Genomic DNA, 12,452 nt, shown 5'->3' with positions numbered 1-12,452 from the left:
CACTCATACAGATCCATAACATATAGGTGTATATCAGAGACAATCAGCATTTTAATAGTAACAGTATTTTCTCCAAAGACATTTTGGTCATGCCTTTATTTTGCTGCTCAAAAATATGTAAAATAATTATAAACATTTAAGTTTCAGGTCATTTAAACTGTGGGGGATGTGTACGACAGGACATCTCAGGACAAAAAGTATGGTATCCCACACTTGAGTTCCTTTAGCGGCAGTTCTACTCCATTACTTGCCATCAACGTTAGTTCTGTTATGGGGCACTAGTACAGCATAACCAACAACAAGCATCAACACTCCTTGCTGCAAAGCGTATTGAGATGTAACCCAACCAATGAACCTGCCTTCACCTTCCACACAAATCAGCGCAACCCTAAATTTCCCACAAAGAGACTTATGCTTTTTTTTAAACTAAATGCTTTTAATAGAAAACAAAATACAAAATAACTCTTTCCAGAAAGCAGAAGTATTTAATCTTCACTCCAAATGACAAATTAGGACTTGCTTTCTCCTCGGATCCTGATTTTAAATGCTGACGATTTGTTTCACAAAGTGTTCATATAACTGATATTGCAACATTTTGAGAAAAATCCAACACTGGCAAAGCTACCTCTGTGTATGCACAATAATTTAGTAATACTATTTTCCATTTCACGTTGTGTTCCCTTCCCATCCCCCGAAGATTGCCAACTTCCATTTGCTGAAATATTTTTGGTGAGGCGCAGACATGGCCCTTTCCTATGAGGAGTTCAAATTTCTGCTGTTAAGTTCCATCAGGCTCTCACACTCTTCTACGGCCGGGGTGAGTTATTAATCACCCCCAAATCACTACTCTCGCCTACTCACTCCACCTCTAAAACACAGTGCAACCAGATTTGCAAAATCCCAAATTCCTGGATCAGGAACAGTTACAAAATATCACAGGCAGTGCCAGGAATGGAACCCAAATGATAATGCAGAGATGGGTTATGATGTCAGATTTCCCTCCCCTTACTAAAAAAGGTGAATTTTTTTACATTATTAGTCCAAAACACTTCAGTAGTGCTATTGTGAGCTGTAGTGATTGGGACCATTACTGTAAATAGTCATTTTCTTTTAATATAAGGGTCTTAAATTCTGGTCCTCTGCAATACCAGAAAAAAATAAAAGCCAACTGGGCCAGTAGTTACACATATGTGAGCACACTCACGCCTCCGCTAATAGTAGGTAGGATACGCCCTCAGTCAATGCAGAATATTTAAGTGCAGGTCAGCAGCTTGTCCAGTTGATAATTTCACTTGTCTGGACTAGGCTTTTGGTTGTCCCAAGCTACTGGACAACAGGCTTTCTCTTCCCCTCTTCCCCTGCCCTACCAGTATCTGACTAGGTTAAAGTTTTCTGCATTCCCTCTTCCTCTCTCTCTGTTCAACGGTATAGGTCATTTTATGGGAAAGCCATTTGAAAATATTTGCATCATTCTGAACATGTCTGCTAATGGGAGAGAGGAAGAAAGTGTTTCACAGTCAGTAATTTAATCTTAGCTGGTAATGGATTCTGGCATTCAATACACCCACCCACCCACCTCCCTAAAAAAATTAATGTTCCTGATTTTCTTGTGCAATTCCAGTCACCAGAAGAAGATTACAGGCCATAAACTGTACGCTCAGTACACTATTCATCTGTCCAGTATATACACCAACCAGTTCACTGGAAGAACCATCTGCAGGGGCATTGCAGTATGTGTTCCGAATGTCCCAAACCCGAATAGAATTGTCCATTGATGCAGAGGCAATCAAACTGCTGTCGGGACTAAAAGTAAGGCTGGTTATATTGTCCGTGTGCCCCCTCAGTTCTTTGTAAAGAGTGCCAGATGCCAAGTCCCACAGCTTTAACCGCTGGTCTTCTCCTGCTGAAGCCAGATACTTACCATTGGGAGAAAATGCAAGTGCTAGCACAGGGCCACGGTGACCTGTGAAGAGGCGCACAGAGTTCCCCTGTTGAGTACTCCATAAGCGCACAGTTTTGTCTGTGGATCCCGTAGCCAAGTAGTTGGAATTGGGGTGAAACTTGACACAGTCCACATCTGCTAAGTGGCCTGCATATATTCGCAGTGGGTATGTCCGATCAAATGACCAGAGTCTTGCTGTGCGGTCGTGGGAACCACTGGCAAAGTACAGGCTCCAAGGACTTATGTCCAAATCCCAGACAGGGTAGGCATGCCCTTGGTACAACACAGTGTTTGTAAAACTTCCAAGGTCCCAGTATCTGATGGACATGTCCTCAGAACAAGATAAGAGTCCCGAACTGTCTGATAGGAACCTTGTGCTATACACCGGTCCACAATGTCCTCTCAGTATCTTCATTTCTGTGCCTACATTGTCATCATCTTCCTCCTGGACAGTGGAGAAAACAAGAGAGGATATTTATTTGTTGAACGAGAAGCAACAAGTGAAGAGTGGTCTGAAGTGATCTCAGAAGATCCTCTCCCTTGCCACCACCAAAAAATGGAGAACTAGTGGCAGAGTTACAGATATCCATTCTGTGTAACGTAGCAATGTCCACTTCTCGAGCATGTTTGCTCCATGCTAGATCTTCTGCGGACATGCTGAAAGGGTTTTGGTTTTATCAAGGTTTTATCTTCACTTTCCGTACCCCCATTCCCATCTCTGAAGGAACCTTAAATTCAGGGTTTGTCTACATGGAGACGCTCAGGAAAGTTAATCCAATTTAATTTATAAAGCGGATTAAACTACACTAAAAACCCTGGGGGGATGCTCTTATTCAGAATCAAAGTGGCTTTAATTTGGTTTACCTTAGTCCACTTCCAAAGTGAATTAAACTAAAGCGAATTAAAGAGACAAGGTGCGTGAGGTAATGTCTTTATTGGGGACCAACATGGCTACAACAACACTGCATAAACCAAGTTAAGGCCACTTCAATTCTGAATAAGAATTCCACACAAGCGTTTAATGTGGTTTAGTTAATCCACTCTAAAGTCACATCTTTATTTAATTTGGTTTAATTTTCCTGAGTGCCCTGTGTAGATAAGACCTGAGATTATATTAAAATAGACAAGACAGGCTATTTTAAGATGTATTCTTTTCCAAATTTCTCCTCCTTTGGCACACTTGCTAAACTCATTTGGTAACTTCCTACTCACTCTCTACTAAGCTCTTGGCAGTAGTGTGGAAACAGATTTTGGCACCTGATGCTTTGGTGTAGTTATTATTGGAAATGTATGTCACTCTGGATAAAAGAAACCCAGACTCCTAGCAGAAAAAAGATGCAGCAGACTAAAAGAAATGAAGGGCAAGCAATAAGCAATACTACTGTGCATTTCCTCCTCCCCAATGCATCCGATGAAGTGAGCGATAGCTCACAAAAGCTTATGCTCAAATAAATTGGTTAGTCTCTAAGGTGCCACAAGTACTCCTTTTCTTTTTGAGGATACAGACTTAACACAGCTGCTACTCTGAAAAGAAATATAATAAAGTCACAAATCTTTCCTTCATTAAAGCAGCACCCACGGGAATTTTATGATCTGGTTTACAGCCAACTGAATCTCTATTATGGGTGTGTGGCACAGAGACTACTGGTTCCTACATGCAAAGCTCCATTTTTAGCCAAGTGGCCTTCTCTGCCCTGGATGGAGCATTGCTTGCTGGAGCCTGCACTGTCAGTGAGCCACATCTCCATATTAAAGGTCAGGGCTTGCAATCTGCAGCATATTATGTTAATCAGTTGCAAACCTACGATTCCTGACAAAGTTGCCAATAAGAGCCCACTGAGGTTTCCTATTTTACAGTGCAATTTTAGTAAAATGCATAAATCCAGAATTTTAGTTATATGCCTTCCCAATCAATTATGATTTCTAGACTATCAGCAAGCACGTGTCACTTCTCTTCTGCTCAGAAGTAACCTCGCATTCCAGTAACCTTCTTCTGTACTCAAAAAATTCACCCAGTTATTTACAGACCACAAATCTTTCACTAGTTGAGGACTGAGTTCCATTCCTTTGTTTCCAGTGTCACACAAAGAACATTCTACACTCCATATTGTATTTTAGTTGAGTATTTCACAGAATCATAGAAATTTATGTCTGGAATGGACCTCAAGAAGTCCTCAGTCCCGGCCCCTACACTGTGGCAGGACCAAGTAAACCTAAACCATCTCTGACAGGTGTTTGTCCAACTTGTTTTTAATGCTTCCAACTTTCCCCTGGAAGCCTATTCCAGAGCTTAACTTCCCTTATAGTTAGAAGTTTTTCCTAGTATCGAACTTAAATCTCCTTGCTGCAGATTAAGCCCATTACTTCTCGTCCTACCTTCAGCGGACACGGAGATCAATTGATCACTGTCCTCTGTATAACAGTCCTTAACATATTAGAAGACTGTTATTGGGTCACCCCTCAGTCTTCTTTTCTCAAGACTAAACATGCCTCGTTTTTTCAACCTTTCCTTGTTTTCTAAACCCTTTATCATTTTTGTTGCTCTTCTCTTGACTCTTTGGAGCAGTTAGAACTGTAACAGAATTAGGCCTGCGCTGTCATCAATTGTGGGAGTGGGGGAATCCAGTCTCCTCACTTCAATCTCTTTGGTCACTCGATTACAGACCTAAAAGTGGAAATTCTTCAACAAAAAAACTTCAAAATCAGACTCCAATGAGAGACTGCTGAATTGGAATTAATTTGCAAACTGGATAAAATTAACTTAGGCTTGAATAAAGACTGGGAGTGGATGGATCATTACACAAAGTAAAGCTATTTCCCCATGTTTATTCCCCCCTGCTCCCGCTGTTCCTCAGACTTTCTTGTTAACTGCTGGAAATGGCCCACTTTGATTATCACTACAAAAGGTGTCCCCCCCACCCCGCTGGTAATAGCTCACCTTACCTGATCACTCTCGTTACAGTGTGTATGGTAACACCCATTGTTTCACGTTCTCTGTATATATAAATCTCCCCACTGTATTTTCCACTGAATGCATCTGATGAAGTGAGCTGTAGCTCACGAAAGCTTATGCTCAAACAAATTTGTTAGTCTCTAAGGTGCCACAAGTCCTCCTTTTCATTCTCCTTTAGTAATTTTTCAGAATTACTGCTCCAGACATGAAATGTGATAATACATACTTTTCTTTGATATATTATAGCACTGAGCATAACTGAGAATATCAATCATCCCTTCCAAAGAAGTTACTACTGCAGGTTAGAGCAGTGTGAACAATTTGTTTCCTCTACATTTCAATATGCAAAACACTACCCTTTTCCAAGCCAACTACATGCATTAAAAATTGTATTTTATTATTTGTATAATACGGTCTGAAAAAGAAAAAAAGAATTTTTAAAAGAAAGTATTAAAAGAACTTTCCAAATGTCAATCTCTGGTATGAGATTTTTTTTTTTTTAAATCTACTCCCCACTGGTGAGTAGGAAATTTCGCCAGGGAAGTAAAGGACTTGATTTCTACAGAACTGAAGTGTTTTTATTTTTAAAGCCCTTTTGGATGCAAAGGTTACCTTCCAAATGTGAACCAGTGCAGTGTCATCTTCCCGAGTCTACAGACAGCAAGCTCAATGTGCCCTTGCTGATGCTCAAATCTTTCTCTTACATCAGCTGCTGTGTGACATTAATTTAACTCTGGTAAGTTTCACTGCTGCTGTTTGTATCTCTGTGGGCAGTAGTTAAACTAACAAGAATCATGGTGATTTAATTTTACTCTGCCACTACTTGGAAAAAACTATGAGCAGCAGATGCAGGTACTTGAGAAGGACCCATAAAGCAGGCCGAAGGACAGGTAGAATAGCAGAGAGACTCCGTTTCCCTGCAGACATACATGCACACCGAGCAGCAACCAACACTTGTGGAGAAAACAATTAAGGCTGTGGTATATTGCCTGAAACTAATAGGAGGTGATTTTGTGTGTGTGTAAATATGAGCATGCATACACACGTGTGCACACACAAATAGTAAAGAACTATTTTCTCCCACAGGGCAATTTTTTATTTTTAGTATTGTCCCTAGAGCCAGTCTGTTTTTATTAATTTTGGGAACATTTATATAAAATCCCTGAAGTTATTCTTTTTTAAATGACAAACATTTCATCCTCAAACCCTTCCATCACAGTCACATGTTGGGAAAAAGGGCCAAACCCAGCCCTATACCCTTCTGCCCAGCAGCACTTAGAAAGTGAGCCAGGCCTCAAGATCTTTAATGGGAACAATGTTGGGGCCAGGCAGCATTTCATTCTTCCACCCCCATCCCTCCACCAGCAGATAATCTTGGAAACCTACAATATCTCTCTTGTCCTGCAGAGCTCCTAAGGTGTTCAAGAGGGAAGCCCCATTCCTGCATACAGCTGCACAGCAGGGGAAGACGCTTGCTTTGAAGAGCCCCTACCCTCTGCTAGAAAAGAGACTCTGCAGGACAGTCTTCAGGCTGCTTCCTCCAGTATTCCTCCTGCCTGGTACCTAGTGGCTGTTAACCCCTCTCCTCCACTCCTAGGCCCCCTACCACTCAGTATCTTCAGAGCAGAATTTAAGCAGAGCTGAGTCTGACTTCACATCAGAGTTTAGGAGCAACCACTCCTACAGCCTGGAACAAAAAGCAGTATTTTTTGCTGTTCATGTATATAGTCCTAGACACTTACATGACAACATCACAAAGAGGGCAATTAGGAGGCTATTTGCACAGGTGCAAAATCACATATTACACTGGACTGAGAGTATACAGCTAAATGAGAGAATATTAATATAAAGCCTATCACACATGTGATTATAAAGACAATGGACTTGCCTTACCCCAAAGGGCAGGCTGAAGCCTCCAGTACTCTTCAGAGATGAGACATCACCAGCATGTTGGGGCATTACACTGAATAAGGAACTTGCTTTTCAGCCATGTAAATTAGACCTGCGAAAAGCCTTTTGACCCTAATAATTTTAGGGCATTGTGCCAAATAGAAGCAATTGCACTTCTGTAACACTCATGCTATGGGAATTATTTTAATATCCGAACGTCTCTTTTTGTTCATACATAGAGATGTATAAAAAACCTGATAGTGTACCACCAGTGCAGTTACAGCAAACGATCTATTGAACACTGGTGCAATCTTACAATTTTACATCATGAGAAACTGAATTTAGCCATTTAGTTTACTGCAAATTAGAAACAAAGTTGAAGGCAAATTACTTTAGGCACTAAGGAAATGCAATAATCTCCCCAAAACCAAAGTATCTTGAGTGAGGGAAGAAAAACAAGACAATAAAGAAACCCTGTACCTCCAAAGTGAGGCATCACCAAAGGCTGTTCTAAAGCACTCATTGCTGTAGCATCCAGGTACTTTTTAATCTATGTTATCCTGTGTATTGTATATTTTCCACAGTCACTGATCATTTATACATGAACAGCTCTCCCAGATACAGCCTTTCCTTTCACTATCACACATCATGGCAGCTCCGACCAGCCAGAATGCTCTTGCTCTGCCTATATAGGTATTTAGGGCCTCCATCCCAGTTGTATCTGAATGCCTGTTCTCAAGTTTGAACTCCTGGATTCCTGTGGCAGCATATTCTCATTAGTGGGCTCTCCATTCTGGAATTTTTTCTCTTTCTAGCCCAGAATTTGGCAATCTTAGGACATGTTGCAAGAAGCGTGTTCGTCCAGGTTTTTCCTAAAATTTGGTCCTGCTGTCAGGATGGCTGGGGGTTTTTTGGTCAGTGGGTGAAGGTGGTGGGGCAGAAATTGCTTGGACGTGTGCTAATTTTTGACAAGATATTGTTTTAAATTTGCATAAAAATATTACAATAGACACAAATGTTAAATAATCAGCAAGAGCCATTTGCACGCAGACTTCCAAAGCCATTTCAGAATACATGTAATGGTATGTAAACACTTGCTAGCAAGAAGCAATATACACTCCAAATACATTGGCAGTGTTTTGCTATTCAGAAGTTAGATATGTAAACAAGGGAATTTATATACCATAGGGCAGCCTGAAGCCAAAAGGCAATCTGAGGTGATCTGCATATTTGTCAGAGCACTGATTCAAAGTGACAAGTCCTATGGACTCCCAGAACCTTATGATGAAGGTAGTTCACAGCCTGATCTTGGGATAGCCTAAGCTACCAATTTGTACACCCACCTGAACGGGTTAACTCAAGTCATACTGAGTACTGAGCCACATTGCTACTAAGCCTGGAAGTCTGCCCCAAGATGACAAACAAAACAATCCCTCCTCATAATTAGGGCTCTGAGTTCTCTTTACTATGTCAAAGTAAACAGTCCCTCACTATCTAGATGCTACTGGGTTTTCTTTAAAGAGCAACACAAAATAGCAAAGCAGTAGCGAGAGGATGTTCTCACAGGAAGCTGCTGAGCACAAGAATGAAGGACGCCTTGCTTTGAAGGATGATTAAAGAAAGTCAGAGTCACAAGTCCTGATCTCCTAATCAGATGCAAGGTGCCACATGGGTGGCTGCAATGGGAGGGCAGAAATGGGGCAATTGGCACTCACTAAAAGAGATGTGGAATAAACTAGATGATGCCATCTAGCAACGCCTTGGGGTGAAGGCCAAGTATGCAAAGAGATACACATCATTCTCCTCTCAAACATTACAAAGATAGACTAGCAAGTCTCTTACATTTCTACAATGCAGTTTCCTTAATATAGACAGTTCTGCATACTTTCTCTAGACTAACCATTTACCCGCTCATCTGTTAAATCACAGGTTCTCAACCTTTTTGGAGCCTCCCTTGAGACAGTTTGAGAAACGGGCATGGCTCCCACTTCCATGACTCCTCACACCAGGCCCAGACCCCTTCTGCTCTCTTCTTTTTCTGTCCATTTTCTATCTCCTACCCTCTTCTGCCTGCTCCTTTTCCCCTTTCTTGTCTTGTTTTCCCTGTTAATTTTGCTTTGTATTGTCTTATTCACTGTTATTCGCTCCTGGTATCCCTCCAGCCTCACTCGCAGGCTACATGTTTCTGGGGGTTGGGCCTCCACTAGCGGTTCAATGGTGCCAGGTTGCATGTGTTCTAGTGGCTGAGCCAAGTACAGAGGGAGCAGGAAAAAAGCAGCTAGGACTGGCAGGCTGCTGCCTGAGCTTGTCCACATAAAATCCTCCCACAGCTCTCTGCATTAAGGGCTGCTGCAGGAGAAGAGAGGGATGGCAGTAGCTCATAAAAGACTTTCATATTGGGGTGGAGCAGATTCAAGGTCATTCAGCTTTTCAGTGCCCTCACAGTTCCTCTCCCCTGTTCCATGAAGCCCTATTCCCACACTCAAATTAGAAAACATTTCTTTTAGCCTTTCTAATATAAATAGTCTTCACACATTCCAAAATGTATAGGGTGAAAAATAAGGATATTCAGACCTCCTCATCCACGATGTCACAAGCCAGACGGATTCTGGACACGTCTACAAGATGAGGCTCAGATTTTAACTTCCTGGATCGCAAGCTCCACAGCTTTACACAAGAATTATCAAACCCAGCAGCAAGCAGCTTGCTATCCGGCGAGATCTCTGCTGTGTTCAGCAACTGCTCTGTGTTATAGAAGGCATAGAAACATATGGTGGTTAGTGAAGGAGGCCCGTCCTTGACTCGTTTAATGCTGTCCTGAAGTAAATCCAGCGCTGCTTCATTCTGCAGTATGGAAGCAGGCATGTCTGTCGTTTCCAGGCCATTGCTCTCGTTGCGTGAGGAGCTGCCACTGGCATATAGCTGGTAGTCCGTCCTCTTGGCAGGCTGCACATCCAGGTGAATGTGCAAGGTGAGAACCTTGCAAAGAGCATTGTTGTTGTCACTTTGGAGGTAGCGGAGAAGGTAGTTGTAGCTGTCTTCTTGAAGGCGGATAACATACTTGTTGTCCAGAAATGCCCGGAGCTTGAAGTTGGACAGGATGTCTTGAATTGTCAGAGTAGTCTGCAACTGCTCAATGATATCCTTCTGGCTGGCATTCTGCAAGAACATCCCATGGAAGCGACTATAGAAACTGTCCACTGTGCTCTTTAGGCCATTTTGGACCATGTTAAGATGGAGGTAGACGAAAAGGGGATACAGAAGAGGCATCACTTCATGGCTGTGCTGGGAATCTGAATCTAAATCAAAACACAACAACAAGCATTATGGTTTCTCTCAATCTATTTTCTGCTAGGAATATAAATCAAGACAATTTATTCAAGCTGCCTTCAATGGCGTAAGAAGACAAATGTCTAGCCTTCTGTTGGTGTTTCTAAATAAATACTTGGTGTCCCTAAAGGGGGTATAGGGAATCTATTCCATCTCTGATTTAAAATACATTTTCAGCTCAGCTAGAGGGAGACTGTCAACATAGAATTCATTTTGAAATAGCTTACTTCTGTTACTAAGAGCCCTTTCAATTAAGGCCAATTTATTAAAATACACACCATAAGCAACATGACAGCTGGAATTTCTTTTATGAATTTAGAAGAAAATTTTCCTATTTTAAATGCTCTATGTACTGAAATAATTGCACTTTAAGATTAGGATACGTTAAAAAACATATTTGTACACCAGACCTCTGTGATGTTTAACACAGAATTATTTACCTCCTTTATTGGGGCCTGTACTGAGTGGTTTTCCCAACTTCAGTATAACTTGAGTTTGGTTTTTTTTAAATGCATGGAATTGATTCGCAAATGAAGGAAGAGGAACATCCTCACAGTTTATTTTGAAAACGTACTGCAACACGCTGTGCTCCACAGTTTTATTTCTGTCCCTGTTCTCTCTCTCGTTAGCCAAAACAAATCCCAATAGTAATTTCTAGAACACAGTGTCATGTACACCTGATGGGGATGCACTGTACTTTGACAAGACTATATCTGTGTAACAACTCCACCCCTTTTAAGCCAGCTGCTTGGGGCTGTTTTTCTCCCGGGTTAAACTGGCTGCAGGGAGCTGTAGCATGCCAAGCAGTGCCACAAAAGCCTTGGCAGCATACAGGGCCACAACAGCAATTTACCACCAGCTCAAGCCTCAACATTTGAGTATGATGCATTCAGATGAATGGAACAAAATATATTTTAAAAGCCTTAAAGGCGGGTCTTTTTCATCCCTTTTTATTTCTTTATTCCCATTTCTCTCTGCCTCTTATCTTTCCATACATCATTTTCTCTTTTTCCTTTCAAATCAATGAGAAAAGACAATGGAAAAGAACCTAAGTATTCTTCCAACACGTTTTCCTTTCCATCCTGCCATTTTACCTCTCTCTCTGTCTCCTTTTGTAAGCCTCTCCCCCCTCTGCATTCTTTCTCCCTTCTCTCCCAGGTCATGGACAACCAATTAGTGCTTTGCACATGCTGAACTCCCAAGCTGCCAGATGGTGCTCTGTTCCATTCCCATGCCTCAGAAGTGCTGAGAGGAGCAGGACCTCACTGAAGAAGAGGCTACCATTTGGCAGGAATGAGGGTGGGAGAGAATGGGAACTGCAGGAGCCCTACAGGAATGCACTGCTGAGAAATGTGCAACAGCAGCTTTTCAGTGCCAGTGGAGACAAAGATGGCAGGAAGCAAGCCCTTGGTGGGCTCCATTTGGCTGCCTGGCTGCAGGTTACACATCACGGATGCAGATACGAAAGTAGGTTAAAGTTCAAGTCAGAAGTGGATCAAGCAGGTAAGATCAAAACCAAAACAGAAGGGGTTAGAAAAGGGGAAAGGAGCTGACAGTTGGAGCCTTGAAGGCGGTCTTAAAGGGCACCTGTGAGCCTCAAAGAGAAGATGCTAAGAAAACTGCTCCCCGTGTCTAATACATGAGGTTTACCTGCAATCCTGAAAAGAATGTCCACACTTTTCAATACTATCTCCACCCGCCAAATCATAAAAGCATACAGTAGTTTGGTACCATTGCATTATTGATGGTCACGATAAGTCTACAGACCAGCTACATTATATATCATGATGGGAAATCTTCCCAACTAACCCTCCTCAACTCCAGCAGGAATATTAATCCTAACTTAAATATAACTGGAATCAATAGAGCTCTCCCTACAGCCATGAAGGGTGGCAGTCACACACAACACTTTGATTGGCCTCTTCTGTACTCCTTTCCCTGGAAGCTCCTCCCATTTTTTACTGCTACCTACCCCCCAACGGTCTTTTCGTTTCTAGAAAGATCAATTTTTCCTTCTTTTTGGGGGCACACAGTGATAATGTTGTTGGTTTCCTCCCCACATCCTCTCATCCTAAAAACTTTGGAGCAATGCTCAGGTAAATTTAAAGGAACACAGTTCCCCTTAAGATCTAGGCAATCAAAACGTGAGTTAAAAATAGCTTCAGGCAGTCAGATACCACAATGTCTGAAAAGCTAAAGAGAACAGAAATAGAATAGTACTACATCTCCCTCTAAAATGATCTGTCAATTTTAGTGATTTTACAATCACACTTTCCTTTTTTAATTTCTTAAAAAAATAATACACCTCTCCCGCTCTCCTGTTGCTGCATGGAAGAT

General features: G+C 41.8%; 1 protein-coding gene across 1 annotated transcript in view; it reads right to left on the bottom strand.

Moving 5' to 3' along the window:
• Positions 1 to 415: 415 nt before the first annotated feature.
• The window catches only part of TAF5L (TATA-box binding protein associated factor 5 like), a 31,286-nt gene continuing 19,249 nt past the window's right edge, over positions 416 to 12,452 (bottom strand). Inside the window, exons 4-5 of the mRNA XM_048843902.2 lie at positions 9,360 to 10,084; positions 416 to 2,387 (exon numbers count right to left, since the gene is read on the bottom strand). Of these exons, the coding sequence (XP_048699859.2) occupies positions 1,590 to 2,387; positions 9,360 to 10,084 (1,523 nt within the window). The 3' untranslated portion in view covers positions 416 to 1,589. The remainder of the gene's footprint in view (positions 2,388 to 9,359; positions 10,085 to 12,452) is intronic.

This window comes from Caretta caretta, chromosome 3 (genome assembly GCF_965140235.1).
Source record: "Caretta caretta isolate rCarCar2 chromosome 3, rCarCar1.hap1, whole genome shotgun sequence".
Lineage (NCBI taxonomy): Eukaryota > Metazoa > Chordata > Testudines > Cheloniidae > Caretta > Caretta caretta.
The sequence above is the reverse complement of the archived record's forward strand: the minus strand, read 5'-3'. Positions and strand labels throughout refer to the sequence as shown.